We start from the raw sequence: 22,535 nt of genomic DNA on the forward strand, positions 1-22,535 counted from the left end.
TTCTGATTTATTTTATATGAAGTTACCTCAATTTTATGACTCAGATTGTGACTTTGACGGGTTAACCCGGTTGCACTTTGATTTTTTTAGTGTTCTTTTTTTATTGATTTTTTATAATTTTATTCTTTGACATTGAGTTGATTGAGAATTGAACTTTATAATTTATTTTAATTTAAGGTTTTTCTCATGGTTATGGGTTTGGAAGGTAACCTTGAAATCAAGGTTGTCAATTTCGTTCTGGTTGACGTTCTGTTTTTTCAATTGGAACGGTATATTTTGGTTTCAGAGAGTTTTGGCGTACCGTTTCGAGGTTGTACTGTTTATATATATATATATAATTCAAAATATTAATTCAACAAACATAATTTCAATTCAAATTCAAAGATAAACTAACTTGAAATTATGTCATTCAAATTTAAATAGAAGTAAAGAAGTCAAAGCTGAATCGATAAGATCTGATTGACTCGACGAGTTTAAAGACAACTTGAACGACTGGTAAAAATATAGTTTGACTAAAAAAAATTCAAGATAACATATTTTTTTTAAAAAAATTATTGAGACTACAACATATTGGACCCGAGTCAACCGAAGTTAACCTTCCAAATCCATGATCCGGGTCATAAGACCATAATAACCCCAAATAAAATAAATCAAAACAAATCATGAATCTCAATTCTCAATAAATCTATTGTTAAATAATGAAATTGAAAAAAATCCAATCTAAAAAAAGGATAAAAATAAAACTTTTGAAACAAAATTACAAATTTAAACGAAATGATGAAAATGCCATCAACAATTTCACAAGGCCTCTCTAAACTCCAATTGCTCTAAAAGTTTAACCTGAAATAGAACAATATGTCAGGAAAATTCTTGTAAAATTTCAATATGATTTAGCGATCGGATCGAGAGATATGATTGATACTGTAAAACTAAATAATATATTTTTTTAAAATAAAAACATTATTTAACCGGAACAAAATCTAAAATTTCCATCCAAAATTTTGATGGAGTTTACAGAATAAATCAAAAATCTAAACAAGATAAAATCCATTTCAATTTATTTTATTTTTTAAACTAGAATGAAATATACCGAGTGAAGTAAAAACCTTCCTTGAAATAATAAGAAATTATTTAAACAACTTTTTGATATTTATTTGAATAAAAAAAAACCAGCTGGTGATTCACTGAGCGGCTCTTCTTGAAACTATCCAACACATCCAAACACATTTATTAATGACTCCAACGATTAATAAAACCGAGGTGGCAGAATATGATTGGATATTGGTATAGATTGAAAAAATAAAAAAAGTCAAGAAGAAAAGAGCTCTCTTTAGCTTTGGGTTGGCAACCCAAACCCAATTAGGCGGAGCATTCAATCTCTCACACTCTCTGACTCTCTTCGCATTTCCTCGTTTCTATCGACAAGACAGCAACACAAACCAAAGTCCCAACAAATCTCTTCCTTCCATCACTTCTATCTTAAATACCCTCTCCTTCTCCTTCTCCTTCTCTCTTCGTGCTTTCTTTGCTTCTAAAATAACCCATCATTTCTTCTTCAAGGTAACCTATATCTAGTGATGATCTAATTTAGTTATGTTTGTTTTGATGTTTTAAGTAATGTAACTGTTGTGTTGCTGTTTGAAGTGGTTTTTATTTATTTATCTTGTAGGCTTTTTGGGTTCCAAAATGGAGGCTACGTTGCCTGTTTGCAAATCTGTTACCTCTACTCCTGTAAGTTGTTGTTGCTCTTTTGTTTTTGTTTTTCTGTTCTGTTGCTTACTTGTTTTTGCGTGTGACTTGTTTTTGGTTCGAATTTGTTAGAAACGTGTCTTCTTTTTGTTTGATTTGTAATGGGTTCGCGTTGGAATGTTCGTTAGAAGGAAATGAGTCTTGGGTTTTGTTTGTTTTATTCCTTGGGGGATGGTACTGGTTGATGGCTCTGTAGTGTTGGGCTTAGTTTGTATTTGTGGAGCTGGGAATTGAAGCCAATTCAGTGATGTACTTGAATTGTAGATACGTGGTTCTATTTCAATTCTATGATTTTGCTAGCATATGTGGGGTGATGTAAATAATGAGGATGGTTTGGGAGGGTTAATGAGCTCAGAGGTCAGATTTTTCATTAAAAATGTTTTTGAAATATGAAGATAAGTGATAGCAAGTACATGTCTGATGCATTTAACCTGCATTGTTGTTGTATGTTTTAAAGAATTCCAATGATACTGCTATGCATTTTTAGTTTTATGAGGTTGTGATATCTAGTGAAATAGTCCGTGATTGTTACAAATACTGAAATAGTTTATTTATTCAATGCATAAGGGTTTATTCATGGGGAAAACTAGTGGAATCAGGAGTTCTCAATGCAGCTTTATGATGGGAAATAAGGTTAACTTTCCTAGACAAAGAGCTCAGACTGCCCACGTTCACTGTGCTAAGAATGGAGGAGCTCTTGGGGTTACATGTCGCGCGGAAAAAATTCTGGTAGCAAACAGAGGAGAGATTGCTGTTCGTGTTATTCGAACTGCACATGAGATGGGGATACCATGTGTAGCTGTTTACTCCACCATAGATAAGGATGCACTTCATGTGAAATTGGCTGACGAATCAGTTTGCATCGGTGAAGCACCCAGCAGTCAGTCGTAAGTGGTTATAATATCCTTACTTTATCAGTCAAATGCATTACACATGGATATTAGTTTGCAACTAGTAAGGGGGATTTTAGGAAAAGCTTCGGAGTCAGAGTCAGTAATCTGAAACAATTCATCTTAATTTAACAGTTGTTACTACCCTCTATGTTTCACCTCATATCTTATTCATTAAAGCATTGCTGGTAGCGGTTTGATTACATTTACGCCCCTTGTTAATTAGTTTATAAATTGGTGATTATAATTTTTTTCCTGCTTGTTGAAAGTTGCAATGTTTATATAGAAATAATTTGGTTCTTGAGTAGTCATTTAATTTCTCAATAACAAATGCACGATACTAGTTGTAGATTCGGAATATAATGAATTTATTTGTATGTTTCACTGTTTTTCCACAGGTACTTAGTGATCCCAAATGTTTTATCTGCTGCTATAAGTCGTAGATGTACAATGCTGCATCCTGGATATGGCTTCCTTGCTGAAAATGCTGTATTTGTGGAAATGTGCAGAGAACATGGAATAAACTTTATTGGGCCTAATGTAAGTAGAGACCAAGAAACTCAATAGTAGTAAAAAGTGAGATTAATACATAATCTCCTAGATCTTAGCCTATCACATGTCGACTATTGTTTTACATTTTTTGTTGTTGTTGAATTAGATGCTAAAATCACTGCTTTCTCAATTATGATAGATAAGTGAAAAATCCCATATTTGGAATACCATGTATACAGATTTTGAACAGCAATTCAATCTAGTATGCCCCAGAATTGGGGTTATGGCTAATGGTGACTGTTGTTATAATCTTTTTTTTTCTTATAAAAATATCCCTTAGTGGCTGACATCCTTTTTTTTATAAAGATATGCTCAATTATTCATTAGCATGGTATGATGCAGATTGTTGAAGTTTGGTGATTATCTTTAGTTATTTGACATGTAGTAAAAAGCAAGTGGAAGACAGTGGGAAGATTTATCTTTATGCTAAAACTGTGATTGCCGAGTTGGTTGTTATTTTTTGGTTATTCACCAAATATCTTGAGGCAAATACATTTCCTGTCACTGAATTTTAAGTTTAACCTTGACTGCTTCTGTTTGGAAGGTGGTTAATTACACTATAATCTCATTATGGTTCTAGGTTTTAGGATGGGGTACATGTTCTATCTCAGCTTGGGTTGTATGTTAGTCAGTGTATCTATAAAGTTCATAAAGTAGTTTCAGACTCTCAGGTGGCTTTGTAGTAGAAAACTGATGGCAAAAGGTTAATGAAATTCTCAGGTTTAGCACAAAGACATGGAAAAAAAAAATGCTACATTGGGTCTTCAAGTATATACACCAACTTACAAAAGTTTTTCATTGAATGCTCAGTCATGCCTTCAAATTCATAAACCAACTTGCCAAAGGTTCTCTGCTGAGTCATACATGGTTCTAGCAAAACTTTCCTCGCGTTTTTCTTTCATTTTGGTTATCCTTTCCTTATTGTACTTGAAACCTATAATTTTCAGCACAGTAAATGGTGAAGTTGACTGTGTTACTCGATTGGCATGTTTTGAAGAAATTGGATTGAGAATTGATCAAGTTTTTACCTGGTGAAAGTATACCATGAATTCATGTTTATGGCTGTTTATCACTTGCATAATTGAAAAAAGATGCAAATTATTGTTTGCTTTGTGCAGCCTGACAGTATAAGGGTCATGGGTGACAAATCAACTGCTAGAGAAACAATGAAGAAGGCAGGGGTTCCAACTGTACCAGGAAGTGATGGCTTATTACAGGTGCCATGTTTGGCCATTATCTGTATTATTTGATTAAAAAAACTTTGGCATGAAAACAATTGCACGTCTTGCAAGTTTAGTTTAATTATTTGGCTAACTCCTTTTACTCCTTTTGATAATATAGGAAGATGTAGTTTGATGTTATCTGACAAACTTTTGTACACTGATTGTTGTTAGAGTACTGAGGAAGGAGTAAGGCTCGCCAACGAGATTGGTTATCCTGTGATGATCAAGGTAAATAATCTCCTTCATACTAATCCTTCTTTGATAGTCATGTTTTATACAGATTGTGACAACATTGAAATTGCAATATACGCCATTGCTACCCTTCCAGACTCAGACAAATGTCAGTTAGTATTTATACAGAAAGGATGGAGTAGTGTTTTCTCCTTGCTTCTTGCTTGATCACATCCTTGCCATCGACTTGTTTTGTTTTCACTCAGCTACACATCAAGCAATTTATGGAGCTCTTTACTATCTTTGCTGGAAATCTTCTCCTCTGTGGGTGCATGTGCACGTATAGAGAAGAAAGCTAAAATGCACTCCAAGTAACCTTGTACAATAGTGCCAAGCATTAAAACTAAAATCAATTAAAATATCTCAGAAATCATTCCATAATAGGAATTATCCAAAATTATCACTTGGATTCTTTGTTGAAATTATATGTTTGCATCTTTAATAAGTTATTCTCAATAGTTTCACTGTTGTTCCATTTGGTTTCTGAAGAATATGCAAGAGTGAAATTTGTGAAATTTCATAAAATAGGGTCTGGACCGGCAATTATGAGATTTGGAATTTTTTTTTTCTACATCTTCTAATACCAAGCAAATGAAGCATAAAATTAAAAAGCATTGAAACTTCTATTGAATTAAACCTATTGTCTGTAGGCAACGGCAGGTGGTGGAGGACGTGGAATGCGGCTCGCCAAAGAACCTGATGAGTTTGTAAAGTTGCTACAGGTACAAAGTTAGTGTGGAGCTGTTCATTGTACTGTTGGATATTTTTCCATGAAGCATGCTGCGTGAATTCTTTTGTTTGTCTATGGTTGAATTTAGTTCGCTTCCTTTGCTCTACAGCAAGCTAAAAGTGAGGCTGCTGCTGCATTTGGAAATGATGGAGTTTATTTGGAGAAGTATGTTCAAAATCCCAGACACATTGAATTCCAGGTAATCTATGTCCGGAGATTATATGAATTAATTATAATTTGGTCCCTTTAGTGTATCAAAACAAATTAATTAGTCACTGTAGTATAAAATATAATCAAATAGTCCTTTGACCAATGTTGACCATGCTTACTTTTAGAAGTATTGTGCTCTGAAAAATGCCCTCTTTTCTCATTAGTCTTTCCATCTTATCTTCTACCCCCCCCCTCTATTTCTACAAAAAAAGAAGCAAAAAAAATTGGAAAAAAAAAATGAAATGGGAAAAAAGGATTAAGTTCTAAATTTAAAAATATAGGGATTAAATATATAGTTTTTGAAACCATGAGGACTAATTAATTAATTTTGCTAAACTACAGGGACTAACCCATAATTAACTCGAGATTATGTTTAATGAAGGTTTCTTATGGAAGATCATTAGAGTAGAGTCTAGAAGGGGAATGACTGTAACCTTGTTAATGCTAATACAGGTTTGCTTTTAGCAATGAAAATTTTCTTGTTACCTATAATTACGAGCTATAAGAAGGAAGTGCTAGGAACGAATTAGGCAAATGAGATTTGATTTAATCTACATCCAATTCTTGTTGGAAGAATCTGCATCTGTTTTAGACAACCTGTACAACTAGTTATCACAAGAAGAGAAGGAAGATGCCAGGGTTTTATAATTTAAAAGAGTATCTTGAACAATAAATTCATCTATTTATTGAGGGTAAAAGGCATTTAGCATAAGTGAATAAATGATCTATCTGGAAATGAAATCTGCTGTATGGTGAAGATAAATAAGTGGGTGAATGATCTATCTAGAAATGAAATATGCTGAATGATGAAGATAAATCCAAATCCAAATCCAAATCTGAATTCATGTGCTGCAATGTCCTTTTGTTCATGCAGAAAAATAAGTACTTAAATTTGCTTTGCAGAAAATTTGAATCTGATATGAGGTAGGAACAATTTCTGAGTTGATTAGTCTAAACACTATTGACTTTTGAGTGACTCAACTAGGTTGATAAAAGTAGTCTTACTTTTCTCATAACACTTCTGACACTGCTGAATTTCAATTTGTCAATAATATAGTTCAGTTCAGTAATACTAAATTAAAGTTTTCCTTTTTTATATATCCTTTTACTCCCAACATCAATGTGAAAGCTTCTGAATCATTCTGGTACATTATTTTATTTGGTAGGTTCTTGCAGACAAATTCGGTAATGTTGTTCATTTTGGTGAGCGAGACTGCAGTATTCAGGTATTGTTTACTTTCTTATCTTGCAACTATCACAATGGGTTGCCATTTGTAAGCTATTCCTGAAAGGTTGTTGGACCGTTCACAGAAAAGAAGATAGCTTTTCATTTTCAACATTAAAAACCAATTCTAGGGAATTCATAAAAGCTTGGTAATATCTTCATGAGCATCAATAATTTTAAGGAAGCTGAGAGGTTTGGTTTCAGCATAGTCATGTTCAATCATAAGATAGAATGCATAAAAGTTTTATCATATGTTCTGGGAGTGATCCCCATCCTGTTTCTCCCTTTCTTTTTCTTGTTGTTGTGGTTGTTATTTCATGTTTACTTTTAGCAGTAGACCTAGCATATTTGAAGTAATGGTTCTGTTGAATATGGCTCTTATATAGAGACGAAACCAAAAGCTGTTGGAAGAAGCACCATCTCCAGCTTTGACTCCTGAGTTACGGAAGGCCATGGGTGATGCAGCAGTTTCAGCCGCAGCATCCATAGGGTACATTGGTGTTGGAACAGTTGAGTTCCTTTTGGATGAAAGGGGTTCCTTCTACTTCATGGAAATGAACACTCGAATCCAGGTTAAATATAAGCGATTAGTGATTTAGTTTTCTGTTCTTGTGTTGATAAAAACCCTATCTTGGTGATTAGTAGTTCTTTCTTTTGATAAAATAAAAAATGCAGGTGGAGCATCCGGTGACTGAAATGATTTCTTCTGTTGATTTGATTGAGGAACAAATTCGTGTAGCCATGGGAGAGAAACTTCGATACAAACAGGTATTGGAACAAAGGATAAATAGAAGAATTTATGCCCCATGCTTGTACATCTGTTTGATAGTTCTCTGGATTTCAATTTGCAGGAAGATATTGTTCTTAGAGGACATTCAATTGAATGCCGTATCAATGCAGAAGATGCTTTTAAGGGATTCCGACCTGGGCCTGGTATGTCTACATCGTGCTGAATATTACATTCGTTTTAAATTATTACTGCTATTTGATCCTCTTCATCACCACTTTTCTAGTTGCTATTGCGCATGCCTTTTTCCACCCAAACTCTGTTTTATCCTTCCTATTTGAACGCCCAATGTCTAATCTTTTTAAGGTGACAAGCCATGAGGTTTATTGCATTTCCTAGTTAGTTTGTCTATTTAATGTTTGTTCATCTCACACAACTCCTGGATTTTATTGGTGTTGCTTTTGGTTGAATTATGAAAATTTCATTCATCTTGCTGTGATTGATTTTCTTTTCCCTGGAAACATATTTCATAATTATCCAGCCACTCGTAATATTTGTGCTCTTTTCCTTCTAAACAAACAGGGAGAATAACAGCATATTTGCCATCTGGAGGCCCGTTTGTTAGAATGGATAGCCATGTTTATCCTGATTATGTTGTTCCTCCAAGCTATGATTCCCTACTTGGAAAGGTTTGTCAAATAACAATTCCTTGTTCTTCTTTATGTTTTTGGCCATGTGACAAGGGGCATTCATGTTATTATCTCAATGTGATTGTTTTTTGCTTACTAGGAGCATATCTACATTCTGTAACTGCTTAGCTGCATCTGTTCTAATGACAATACATTGAAATTTACTCCATAGACATAATGATAGGCCCCACACTTGTCTGGTTTGGCCACTTTCTTTCTCTTAGAATGGTGCCCGCCACATTCTATCTGGATAAATTTACTTCTAGATGCTTAGGTTCCTTGTTAATCAATTTAAGTTGATTTTCTTCTTCTTTTTGAAGTTGTATGCTGGTGACAGAAAGGCACTAATTTTTTTATTATGTAAACCCATACTGCCCAAGCACAAAGTTTGGTACAGACTTGTAAAATGAAATCTGAGCCAAAACTTTTTTTGTTGGATTGTGTACATGAAATCTGAGCCAACCATTGTTATCCTATCGTAAGACTTGTTTGCTGTCTCTGAAATCTGTTTCAATTCCTTGAGCTTGTGCTCATGTGATTCTGTCAGGCCCACATTTTTGTGCTGGGTGCTCTAGCATTTCCTTCACTAGATTGGGAACTATTATTCTACCAAAAGATCTAAATCATGAAGATGAGGTTTGTTGAAGTGGTTGTTTGGGTTAAATATCAGTTGTTTCTAAATTTTTAAAGGCATCGTAGGCAGTTAGAGTTAAGTTGGAGTTTTAACTGGAGTCCTAATGAACATAGGGATTAAAAAATTCAGAATATAGTTGAAGTTGGAAGACACATCATTTCGATGGATTTCCTGCTTAAGCTAGATGTTTTCAATTTTTTATTGTTGTCAAGGATAAAAGTGTATCTATGAGACCCAACAAAGTGTTTTTTTTTCCTTAGACATTAGCCTTCCCTTCATGTCAATTTTGTAGTTGATACTTGGATGCATTGTGTTTGCAGTTTAAAGCTACCATGTATGACAGCTTATCTAACTACTGAAAACAATTGGCTTCATCATATGGTTTTAATTACTGTGACATTTGGAACATATTGCAGCTTATTGTCTGGGCTCCAACAAGAGAAAAGGCAATTGAGCGAATGAAAAGGGCTCTTGATGACACTATTATTACTGGTAAGTGTCCAAGAATTTGAAAGGTGCCCCGCACTGGTACCCATGTTTTTAATTCTTGACTTGAGATAGTGGCAATGCATTGATTGTATGGAAAGAGCACATTGGGTTTAGGGAGTGAGAGTTTTGAAACCACATTTTTTGTTTTCTTTCTTTGATCTGGATGCATGCAAATGCAAACCTCTTTTGAGGCTCATCCTTTGATTAGTTTGGTGAGCCACTATCCACACAGGGTTGCTGTAAACTACCACTATCCTTTGATTTGTTTCCGTCTGCTGCTAATTGCAGCAGAGTAGACATGCCATTTGTGGCTTTTTGGTCAATCAAGCACATCTCTTAATTTTTTTTCCGCAGACGTGATTTGTTTTTGTTCTTAGAATCTGTATTTTCTTTAATTTTTGATCAATCTCTCTCACTTTCTCTATCCAGGAGTTCCGACGACTATAGATTACCACAAACTTATCCTTGAAATTGAGGTTAGGAAAACTATAATTTGCAAATTTATTTATGAATTTTACTGAAAAAACCCTATGTATTTTGTTTGAACCTTGAACTGATTGGATCTATGTTGCCTTTTCATATGCCCCCTTGCTGACAGGACTTCAAAAATGGAAATGTTGATACCGCTTTCATTCCGAAGCATGAAAAGGAGTTAGCAGCGGTAAGAAGCTGATATAATCCCATTCATCATTGAAAATTGGCCTGGGGCACGGTGGTTTTCTTGGTTAAAACTGCACATTTTCGGTTAATATGAACCTCATTTCGGTTTCACTTCAGCAAACTTATTAAACTGACCTCCATGTCCTTTCGGTTCTTGCTTATGGTGGTAGAGTCAAAGTATGTTGTTAAATGCTTATGCTCCCCCCCTCCCACATCCAGTTCAGAATCATGCCTTTTGTCACCCCCCCTCCACATCCATGAAACTCCCGGGTCATGTTAAAGAAAACAGTTTGGTCTTGGCAATTGTTTAGATTTAAGCTTCTTCGTGGTCTCTTTCATCTTCTTGAATTCTATCCTGATATATGCTTAAGGTGTTCTCAGCTGATTCCACTTTTCTTCTTTTGTGCCTGCAGCCACAACAAATCATACCAGCCAAACAGTTGACCAATTCAGCCGCATAAATAGATCACTTCTCAAATCGCAACCATCTTCAGCTAATTTTCAAGCACAGTTAAGAGGCCAGGTTCTTATGCGAATCTGCTGGAAGCTTTCGTTTTCCTTTCCTTTAGAACTTGTAAATTTCAACGTGCCAGACACGGGAGAATTATTCATGAAATTTTGATGTATGCTGTATGTGTTCCTTTTAGTTGGGGATGAAAATGGGGTAAAGTTCATCTTGCTCATACAATACTTGGATGGTGATGTTTTTAGTCAAGACTGATTCGAAATTTGTTGAAATGAAGGGAGAAATTTACTCTATCATGCTCTTGCCCCACCAGATTATCACATTCTAAATATCACATGAGATCCTTAGGCAAGGCAAGGAAAGTTTCTGCAGGACTGTCTGCCTTCAAAAAAATAATTGTGAGGAAAAAAACCTCACCTCATAATTTAGTTTCTGAAAAGGAGATAAACCACCAAACAATTTTTTTTTTTTAAATAACCAACGTAATTTTATTCTCAATAATAATCCATTTAAATTTTAATATATATTTTTAAAATCTTATTCATGATTATTAATTAATCTACTATTGAGATTTAAATTGACCACAACTATCTTATTAAGAGATGATATTAAATTTAATTTTTAACAGTGCAACTCAAAAAAAATAATTTTTCTAAACATAAAGTTTATAAGTGTAAGGAAAAGATAAATCCAAGACCATCTAATAATTGATATTAGAGCCTAGATTTGCCATCAGGTTCATCGAATGTGTGGAGGAGATTGTTGGGGTTTTTCAAAATTTTATTTATAATTATTAATTAAAAGGAATCCTAATGAAATTTAAATTGAGTATAACTAACTTACTTACCAAGGAAGACTATATATTAAAGTTTAAATCGACTACATTAATATTTTTATTGATAATTATTAATTAACATAATAAGTTAGGAAACCCTATTAAGATTTATATGGATTACTACTAAGATTATAATGACTCAGCCATTTAAAAAAACTATATATTTTTAAAAATTATTTTTTGAGTTGCTTTTTTACAATTTATGAATTGTGCTATTCTTAACCGTACGTGCATCCCAACTATTTTTCTAAAACTTTTTTTTTGGAATGTGCTATTTTTTTTTTAAAAAAAAATGTTTTAATTATGATTTGAAGACCTGCTAATCTCGAGGAGATGAGTTTAAGTGATCATCAACATTAGAGAATCAAGGGGTTATTGCACATCTGAACCACAGTCGACCAACTAAAATTAATCACAGTAGGAAAACATGACCTGCCGTTCGATGCAAACACTAAATTAAAGAAACAAAAGACACGCGCGCATGCTTCAAACGTTAAGCTTGAGCTTGGACACCATGGAAGCTCACATTACAATTGATGTTGCAAGAATCCTGCATGGTAACTCCTTCTAATATAGATCGATGCAGTACTGCTAATTATTTAATAAATAAACACTCCCACATGAAAAAAAGGAAGAAAAACACACATAACGGCACCATAGTTTCCTTACATATTTAACTAAATTAAGGATAGAAACAAGAACAAGCGAACAGTAGGATCCAACTCTGTCTTCATGACGTCAAGGCTTTCTGCTGAGCCTCTAGATAATAATCATGGCATGGAGCAAGCGATAGATCGAGATCCTCTCCAAGTGAAAATGCCAAAGGATTGAGGTTGCCCTGTGAGAGAAATTGGCTCTCTCCCAAGTTTTTAACCCAGTACTGTAACAATCCGTAACCTTGTATGCTCAGGCACCGCCCACCATGCCGTACGGTGAGGGTGCATGGCGGGATTGGCACTCATGCTAAGAGAAAGAACTAGCGATGAGCATCTTCAAGCACGCAGCTCACTCTAGATATTGTGCTAAGGTATGGTGTTGGAGAAGAGAAAGGAAGGGAGAGATCATTTTATACGAGAGGCAAAGGGACACTGAACGTGGGTTCCTTCTCCTATGGGTTAGCAATGGCAGCATCTTCCACAGGATATGCTGCGACCACTTCCATTGCTCCACATTTGATGACCGCACCTTTCGTCCTTTCCTTCATTTCTTTTTCATTTTTTAATTTAATCACCAAAAATAGGGTTAATTAAGCTGTGATCACTATACGGCCATGCTATATATTATGCATTGCTTTGTTTTTGTAAGTGTCCATTAATTTATAACCTAAGCATCAGTATCTTCCACAGTTCTTATTATTAAGAAAAAGAAAAAGGAAAAGGAAAAGTGACGGCAGAAGTTTCCTTCTAGTGGTGGTGGTAATGCATATTTCCGATCGAAATCAAAAATTATTTGGAATTGAAATGACAAGTGATCATGATCATATATATATATGGAATGGGCTATCTTGGATATATAGGAGCACTAAGAGTTGTTTGGAAGATTATAGCTAGTTTTAATTATCAGGATTAGTAACACGAAGTCACTTATGTCATCTCTTAATTATAAATATGCATGGAGGTCCGTAGCAAAAAAAACCAAGACAATCGAAAAAAATTGATTGAAAAAACTGAACCCAAAAAAAAAAAAACTAAGAAAACCTATTAAAAAAACCTCAGCCACCCTAAACACACTACCAGATCGTCTCTTCTCTCTCGCGATCTCCCACTCCGGTCTACCTTCCTCTCTCATGGAAGTCGCAACGTCCCCCTTGCATCTTCGTCTCTTGTCTCTTCGTTGTGTCCCTAGTCTATATATCAAAGCCAATGCTTGGATCGGAGCTTGGAATATTCTCCCACATCTGATCTCATCAGCATGCATGTTTACTTTTATTTTGTTCTTGATTCTTCTGTCGTTACTGGTATTCATGGGAGCGACTCTCTGGGAACTCGTTTTTGTAGTTAGACTTTGACTACAACTTTCTTGTTTAGTCTTTCCTGTGTCATGTATTTGAATTTAGAGTGTTTATGTTTTTATTGAAATGAGTGAGGGGCACAGATTTTTTTAATACCTAATGTCTCAAGCAGTTGTGATGCATTTATTTATCTGTTGAAATTGCTTACATTTTTCCCCTTTTGGAATTTGTGGTTGAATTTTCTACATGTTTACAGATCTTGCTGTGGTTTACTGATATTTTTTTGGCCATATTTATTTGTGCGTTTCAAAAATTTAAAAAATTTATATTTTTTTACTTCAAATTAATATTTTTAATGTTTTTAAATCATTTTAATACGCTGATATAAAAAATAATTTTTTTAAAAAAAATATTATTTTAATATATTTTTAAATAAAAAACACTTTAAAAATTAACCGCAACCACACTTCTAAACATGCTCAATAAAAGGTGGGGCAATTTACTTGTTTTTGTTAAAAAAACACAAACCAAAATCATTCAATTTGAACTAATTTCAAAAAATAAAAAATTATTTTCCATGAAGGACTTAAAACCTAAAATGATATAACACTTTAATAATATATTAATAAAATACTTTAAAATATAATATTATTAGAAAATAATAAGTTACTAATATATTTATATAAAAAAAACACAAGAATTTTAATAAGCAAAAAAGATGACAGATAAAAACTTCAAGTTCGCAGGTTTTATTTTCTTTTAATGAATGATCCTTCGAGAGGTTTACAAAGCAATTTCATGTTACTTTAAAAAAAACAGTTTTCGGAAACTCTTGTAAGAATTTAAACGCGATTCAACGATCGGATTAAAAGTCATGGTTCTTTTGAGCAATTATTTTGAACTGGCGAGACCAGACCTCCTATTGAGCCTAGATTAGTCTCATTGGTCCATAAATATATCTGCTAGCCCATCCACGTAATCTATCTAAGGTAGATTCTCATCTAGTTATTGCATACCCACACCTGACTGTCTAGAATCACATGTTATCGCAAGCACAATTATATCAAAAAAATCTCCCACCAGCTGGTGAAAGTGTACCAAAAAAAAAATTACAAATTAATTTCTACAAGCAAAACTAAAATCTCTACAAGTTTTCTCAAATCAGATCCTTGAGAAAACCTTATTTTCTAGACTGGGATTGTGTTCAAACTGTGTAGTGTACCTATTACAACAATCAATCCTGCTTCTCAAGAAGCTCTCAATCAATTCCCTTTTTCTGAAGCTCACAGGCAATATTGTAGTTTTGCATCCCAATTATAGTGAGCTGTCCATCTTTACATGGTGCCATAGCCATGCAAAACTACTCTTTTTTTCTTCTTTCTGGTAGCATTTGATAGAAGATTAGCACCCTCTGGTCATTGACATATGCTTGTGTATCTGACATCAATCGTCACAGTGCCATGGCCTTTACTCGGTATTCTTGAAAGCATCAGGTGTTGGGTTTCAGTAACAGGATCATTATAGTTGTGAAATGGCAAGAAACTTAAAGTCGTGATGAATCAGTTTAGCAACAATCCCTTGAGGTTTTCGGGCCACTATAAGGGTAAAAGGATTGTGAAGATTATTACCAAGCAAATACCAGGTTGCATGGCTGCTGGAGTCAGGTTGAACCATGAATCAGCTTAGCAACCATCCTTTGTCGTTTTGAGGGAGTTAATGGTAAGTTGATGAAGTTAAATCCTTACCACGCTAGGAGCATGTAGGAAAACACTACCTAAATCCATCTTCATGCGCCGAAAAGGGATCAAGGTGGGCCAATTGGCGCCGAAAAGGGATCTTAAATGTCAAATGACCGGGGACTTGTAAGCATGGGCAAACTCAGCAAGGAAACAAATCTAAATCAAATTTACTCAAGCCTTACAAGTCAATAATTTGGCAAAGATGTTGTAGGCCTTAAAATAATGGGAAAAAAATCCATATAATTCAATTAAAACACACAGTAATGAACTAACAATTTAAAAGCTTATAGAATAATTTATATTGAATGATATTGCTTCAAGAATCTGCATACCAGTTCATAGCAATTATTAAACTAAATTGCCTTGCACCCATGGACCATGGGGTATAATAATAGTAAAATTGAAAAACTCAAGTCTATATATGATACCCTTTTTGGATTAAGAAAACTTAAAATCCTTTATAAAATTCTCCCATCTCAGAAGAATCTTTCTTGCAATCTAAGGTGTGGAGACTACCTGCTTTAACCCTCTTAAAAAACTCAGGTCTACTGTATCTCCATGCCGTCAATGGCAGTTTATCTTTAGGGATATCCTTCATATTCTTTACTATCCTTTTATTTACCAGATACTGGTGTTTTTGTAAAATACTCTATGCTGCAGCCACTCCAGCAAAAAATAACAGAGGAGAAGAGCTGGGCGATACAGAGCAGCACTCTTGTTTCTTCCGAGCTTCAGATCCGCATTTCTCCTTGAAATCTTCATTTCTGATATGATTGTCACGACACTCTGGGCTGCAAAATGCCTTTTCACCCCTGCAAACAAGGACCCCATTTCTATTTTAGCAGTGGAAAATGAGTGTAAGATATGAGAAATGAGAACAAGGAAAATTTATCCCTGAAAATTCTCGAGGCTCAAGTTGAATATCCTAACAAAGCCTCCCCAAAAGAATCAGGACCACATGCATAAGCAAACAAGAATTATTTGGGCCTTCTACTACAACATAATTCCCAAAATAAAGTGAAACTTATTAACTTAAATTTAGGGAACGGAATAACCATTACGCTTTTTAACAGCTAGAGCTTACCACCCAAATTCCAAGCAAATTCTAATCCCAACCTCAAATTTTTTTTAAAAGCTACAACATTTGCATTTGTTTTATAAATTGTCACCAAGAACCAAAAACATCATGAAGACAGCAATTCAAATTTCATTGAATAGTTGAAATTAGAATAGTTGCTGGAAAACATCCCATAAGACAGACAATATTATATAGTTTCAAGCCCTGCAATGTAGGGAAAAAGAGCCATCAAGGTGCTTTTGCTGATATTTTTATAATTTCTGAAAAGAAAAACCCATGTACATAGTTGACAAGGCACCAATGCTTCATTTGGTCACCATGACAGCAGTATAATTGTTTCTTAGTTAACAACAAGCTGTTATTGACTGTTCTAACTTTCGCCAAGTTGCAATTGACAGTGTTCAATGAATAACAAATCTGTCAACCTAATCCTAAAAAAGCTTATCTTCCACCAGAAGGAAAGATATCCTTGTCAATGCTAACATGAAGCAAGCCTGGCATGCTTCAGTGAATATGGAAATAAATTAATGACCAGTACCAATTATACTAAGATAAGCATCATCTCTGCATCAGGAAACTTCAAGAGGAGAGGAACAGCACAGCTCTGACAACTTACACGAATTACTCGATAATTAACTTTCCAAACTTAAAAAAAAAGACAGGAGAGAAAAACTGCTTGTTGTCACTAATAATAATAATAATAATAAACGAGCAGTTTGTTTTTTATCCTAGGAAACTTCAAGAGGAGAAAACAGCTTTGCTGTGACAACTCCGACAGATACTCAGATATTGACTTTCCGAACTTGTAAAGGAGAAAACAACTTAGCCAGATAGAAACTGCTCATTGGCACTAACAACAATAATAAGCAGTGTTTTTGTCCAAAGAAATTTACAAGTACACAGCTTAGCACCAACAACTTGTACCAGATAATGATTCCATATTGGCCCCAAGTTCTCTATAGATGAAACAAGAACCATTGGACTGCTGTAAGGAAAAAGCCCTTACCACAAAGGCTCCCACTCAAGCCAACATGCTAAGAAATCTAACATTGCATCAAAATAATGGCTTCAACAAAAGGTTTTTCAGTTGTTTATGCAAGTAATGGATGTAAGTTGACAACCTTTCTACCCCAACTCTGGTTTTATGTCTTCATCATTCTTTACAACCATAATCAATTTGGATAACCCCCAAAATGGCATTTCTTCTGCTCGAGATTTAGCTGGCCCTACTTTTATGGAATTGTCTCAACTAAAATAGAGAAGCGCATCCTGATTACTTTATGCCCATTTCATACCGAAGTCTGATGCATATAATCTTTTAGAGGTAACTTAATAACATAAACTTGACTAAAAAGTTGCTTTATTTTATCATTTGACCTAGTAATGAAACTCATGCTGTCACATTTGCACTCATCAGATTGCAATGTTCTATTTCAACATTTTCTCAAAGTACATGCAGAAAATGAAAGACAAAATGAGATTGCAGGGTTCTATTTTAAACATTCAGTGTGTCCAGATTCTTGTACGAATTGAAAGAGCATCATCACTGATGAACAATTCTTTCCAAATTCCTAAATGCAGCCTAAAACAAATGAAATTCAGGAAGACAACGGAACCCCAAATAAGTGTTGAATAATACCATTTTGAATCAAAATATCTGAGATAAGGTGCATTGACCCAAGTCACTAATTTTAAATGGCCTGACAATAAATATACAAAGATAGATTTAAATGCTATTAAACCAGACAACGAAGCAGCTAATTTTGAACTTGTTTAAACCAGTTCAATTACTGTTCCAATTGTATGGCATCTTTGATTGATAGTACAATCATATTAACCATTTCTAGTCCACATGTTTTTAGGAACAAAGAAATCCAAACATTATATGTTCTACATAACCACGTGTTCTTCGGAACAAAGAAATCCAAGCATAAATATGTTCTACATAAATGGAACATTTTTCTGCTTGTACAGGAAACCTGATCGATTTTACGATTGCATAAACTATCTCGTGTCCACATTTTCCATGAAAAAGTAATCCAAAATAACCATCTTCTAAGTACGTGGAAGTTTTCAGTCAAAACAGGACGACGCAGTCATGACTGAAAGAACATGAGTAAGCAAGATTTTGTCCCAACACTAATTTGCCTACGAATCCATTGGCTGTTATCCCATCAAAATCTATTAATCTATTGCCAATCAAGAACTTGCATTTTTCAAACAACAAAATTTCACAGCAATTCAAAGTCAAACAACAATCCATAAACAAAAAGCATATCCAATCAATCAGAATTCACACAATTCACTAGTCACACACAATTCCAAACACGTGATTAACCACTAAAATTAAACCAAGAAAGCAATCATTTTTGTACCTGTACATGAAAATGTCCAGCCCCTCAAGCAGCTTCTTGCAGAGATAGCAAGAACTCAGGAAATCCTTGCTCCAAAACTCCCTCCTAGCAGCAGCAACAGCAGCATTCATGGGCATCCTCACAGGTGGTGAAGCAGCATAAACCAGTCCAGAACCAACATCAAACTCATTCCCTGGATCAATACAAACCTCGTCACCATAACAAACACTCTGCTTAATCACATTATTCCCAACATGAGAAATAACACAAGTATAACTCTCATCATTCTCATCAACAACAAATACACCACCACCACTACTATCTTTATCAAGATTCGACACCCCAATACCTCCTTCTTTGAAATAAGAAGCAGGTTTCTTCAAAGAAACAATTGGGAGAAGACTGGATCTTGGTGACAAAGCCGAGTCAGAAACTTTATCTGACTCATCCATAGCAGCAACTATTCCTAACCCAACAGCACCACCATTCTCCAAAGACCTAGGTGATTTGTTGGCAACTGAAAAGGTCTCGGTTAAGGTTGAAAACAAAGAAAGACTGATTCTTGGTCTCTTTTTCTCCATTTTCAGACCAAACTGAGACATGGGCAACCCTCAAATCTTGAATTCTTGAAAATTCAAGACAAGGGTTTGCTGTTATAAAGAGAGAAAGGGTTTTGGAGTATTCACAAGTGTATCTAACATGGAAGAGAGAATTTAACGGAGAGATATTAATTACAAAGTAAAAGAGGTTCTAGAGAGAGAAACAAGTGCAAAATTTAGAGAAGTGAAGTGCAAGAAAGAGAGATTCTTCGAGGCTAAATTTGTGGGAAAGATTTTTTAGAGAGAGAAAGTGACAACTCTCTACTTACCTTATAGAGAGATAGGCTTTAACGCCTGTGGTTATCAGTGGAGAAGGGAATATAAACAGTGTGTAGCAATAATTATTTTGATTAAATTATAATCAATCATTATTATTATTTGTCTATAATAAACAACCTATTAGTAAGTGATTACTGTTTTTTTAGGTAAATTGGGTAATTAATATATAAAATAAAAAGAATTAAAGAAGTAAAAAGTTCCGATCAAATAATATAATTTTTTGGATGTCACAATTCATAAATATGATCATGTTTTTAAATAATAATATTAATTATAATATTGTTGTATTTTAGAATTGAAACATTTAATTAAATATCAAATTTTAAAATCATAATAAAATTATAATTGATATCGCAATTTAGAACTATAACATCATTTAAATTCTATTAACAAGGACAAATTGATCCATTGTTTCATAATAATCAGTTATATTGGTTGACTGATTGACACTGACAAACAAAGATAAGCTATGTGAACAATAATATTTTTAAATTTTAACTAAAATTTATATTTTAGTCTATAAGTTGAATGAAAATATATATATTTTGACTCATAAAATATATTTGAAAAAATTCATAAAATCATAGTATTTATGTGAATCAGTTAACTAGTTCATATAACTGGATTAACCAACCGATCGAGAGGATTGGTAGCAAGGATATTGCTCCATCTAAATCTAACAAAAAAATATATTTTTTATGATATTTATTATTTACTTTGTTAATCTAATATGTAATTTAGTTAATGATTTTAGAGGGTTAAAAATTTTATAATTTAGATAGAATTTAGACAGAATTTTTTCTATAAAAAAATTACACTCAAAATTTTATTCCGTTTAAAAAACATATACAAAACAACAATAAACTCATAAATTTTTACCGAACTCAATAAATTCTCACATTTTATAATTACAAATAGGCTAATAATGAAAACACTCACAAATTTTCACCGATCTCAATAAATTCTCACATTTTATAATTATAAATAGGCCCAATAATGAAAAAAAAAACACACACACACACAAAATAAATTTCAAACACTTAAATAATATACCATTAATAAATTAAATGGAATAAATCAATCTCTTTACATTTTTATTACACAATAGAATCACTAATTTACCTTTCAAAAGAAAGCATCATAGTTTTTTTCTGTTTTCTTTTCCCCGGAGTCCTCCCGATCTCAAAGTTATGTGTTTATCAAGTTATCCCATATCATTTCAGAAATATAAGAAAAAACTGAATCCAGCCTACATTTCACTTATCTAGCGTCTTTAGCTATAGGAGAATGAGGCAAGTTCAATCCCTTTTTTAGTGTTGCTAGCTGGATTTCCATTAATAGGAATTGGACAGTGCATTTTTCTCTTTGTTAATGATTTATTAGTGTCGGGTCCAAGTTTGTTGCATGACTTGTTTTTTTTTTTAAGAAATAATGTTTTATTATGGATTTCTGTACATCTTGACTAAAACATGTAAGTCTTCAATGATCCTAAAGTTTGTAATACTTGAACTGATGACTTCTGAAAAACAAACTCATGATATGATCAATTAAACTTAAAATTATTCTATTATGAATTCTTCACATGTACACTTAGTTATTTTTGTTTTAGAAAAGTGTATTTTATTTAATTCATAGAGATATTAGTTTTGGGATTGATGCAATGACTTTTTAACAAACCTTATTTGTTGATATATTTTAAATTTTTATTTCGACATGATAAAATCAACTTATTTATATGTTAATATTTTTTAATAAGAAATTTTTTTATTAAATTAGAGTGCATGGATGGAAAAATATAAAAATCCATCTCAATGCCTTTCTTTGGTTTCAAATTCGAAGAACATACCACATGCACTTGGAGAAGCTAGCAATAAACTTGTATTGAGATTTGAAAGAAAATACTCCTTTAATTGCTCGTATAAATTGTTAAAAAAATAATATAGAAAGTTATTTTCTTAGCCTCATTTATAGTAGTTAGAATAATTTTTTAGTACAATATCATAATATTAATGGCCAAGTAATTAATGGTTTTTAATCTCTCAACTTCATTTTATTTAATTAAATTAATAAAAATATAATATATAGTAATGATAAGTTTGTACAAATTTTAAACCCAAAATTTTTTTATTTTAAAATATATATTAAAGAGTTATAAAACACTATTTTTTAATACATTATAGATCTAACTAAGATTAAAAAATTAGAGCCACATGGTACATAGTCGTGAGACATTTTATAGGTTTATTCTAAAATTATTAACAACAACTTGATTAATGATAGGCTTTTCATTTGCTAATTTTGATATATATATATATATATATAAAGCTCATGCTAGGGTTGTCCCATCTATAATAACATCCTAAACTTTGATTTTTGTATAAATACCATATTGTTAATATTAGCATGGCTAGTCGTCGACCTTTAATTTTGTATAAAACAGTTAGATTATCAAATAAATATCACTTTAATTTTTAATATATAGTTTAACCTACTCCCTTGATCCCTTTCACCGCTCCTTTGAAGAAAATTTAATCCATAATAATTTGATAAAAGCCTAAATTATTTTATCAAGTGAACTAACTAAGAAACTCATTGGTACTCGTACAAAAGCAAGAAATTTATTGGTGATGTACAGTAAATACTTCAATGAGATACTCCATTGTTGATCACTAATAAATGCTAAGACTAAGATCTTCCTAGTCAATGCACAGTCAGTGCTGCACTCTTGCCATGAGAAGCTCTTTCATTTTTCTGTGCTCTGTTTTTCCTTGTTTTCTCATATGGTACGTTAGCTTACCTTCTCTCCTTTACTTGTCTTTCATTTGTCTCAAGAAAAAAAAAAGTCTTATTTTTTTAATGTCATCCTTGTTGGTGTGAAAGTAACATTTCTTGTGTTCTTTTTTCTTTTTTTTTTATCAATGTGGGTGTTCGGGTTAACTTGCGTACACCTCGACTAATCCATGTAAGCCTCCAGTAGTAATCATATTAGCAATTATATGGCTCGAACCTGAAACTACAGGGAAAACAAACTCCTTAGTCTCAAGTTCTTACCACTGACCACCTACTAGATTAGATGATTATATATTTTGTGTTCTTGACTACTTAATTGCTAGCATCATTCATTTGGATTTTAGGGAATTCTTGATTGTATCATTTCAATTATCTGTTTTTTCTTTCTTGTTGTTATCATACATACTTTAAGGGTATTTTGGATTAATTTTCCTT

At 33.3% G+C, this 22,535-nt stretch overlaps 2 protein-coding genes across 2 annotated transcripts; one reads left to right on the forward strand and one right to left on the reverse strand.

Annotated features, from left to right (window-relative positions):
• The first annotated feature begins 1,331 nt into the window (after nt 1-1,331).
• On the forward strand, nt 1,332-10,768 carry LOC7485516 (biotin carboxylase 1, chloroplastic). The gene is made up of 17 exons (XM_002308091.4): nt 1,332-1,560; nt 1,670-1,731; nt 2,317-2,636; nt 3,038-3,179; nt 4,310-4,408; nt 4,586-4,642; nt 5,296-5,367; nt 5,485-5,574; nt 6,752-6,811; nt 7,197-7,382; nt 7,486-7,578; nt 7,662-7,743; nt 8,120-8,226; nt 9,277-9,352; nt 9,779-9,825; nt 9,948-10,010; nt 10,423-10,768. Exons 2-17 carry the CDS (start codon nt 1,687-1,689, stop codon nt 10,468-10,470), a joined length of 1,587 nt encoding a protein of 528 aa, XP_002308127.1. The 5' UTR covers nt 1,332-1,560; nt 1,670-1,686; the 3' UTR covers nt 10,471-10,768.
• Nucleotides 10,769-15,264: 4,496 nt separating this feature from the next.
• Nucleotides 15,265-19,331, reverse strand: LOC7487223 (FCS-Like Zinc finger 14). Its single transcript, XM_002308987.4, has 2 exons — nt 18,454-19,331; nt 15,265-15,812 (listed from the first exon to the last, which is right to left on the reverse strand). Exons 1-2 carry the CDS (start codon nt 19,032-19,034, stop codon nt 15,650-15,652), a joined length of 744 nt encoding a protein of 247 aa, XP_002309023.3. The 5' UTR covers nt 19,035-19,331; the 3' UTR covers nt 15,265-15,649.
• Nucleotides 19,332-22,535: the final 3,204 nt, after the last annotated feature.

This window comes from Populus trichocarpa, chromosome 6, assembly GCF_000002775.5.
Source record: "Populus trichocarpa isolate Nisqually-1 chromosome 6, P.trichocarpa_v4.1, whole genome shotgun sequence".
In the NCBI taxonomy this organism is placed as follows: Eukaryota; Viridiplantae; Streptophyta; class Magnoliopsida; order Malpighiales; family Salicaceae; genus Populus; species Populus trichocarpa.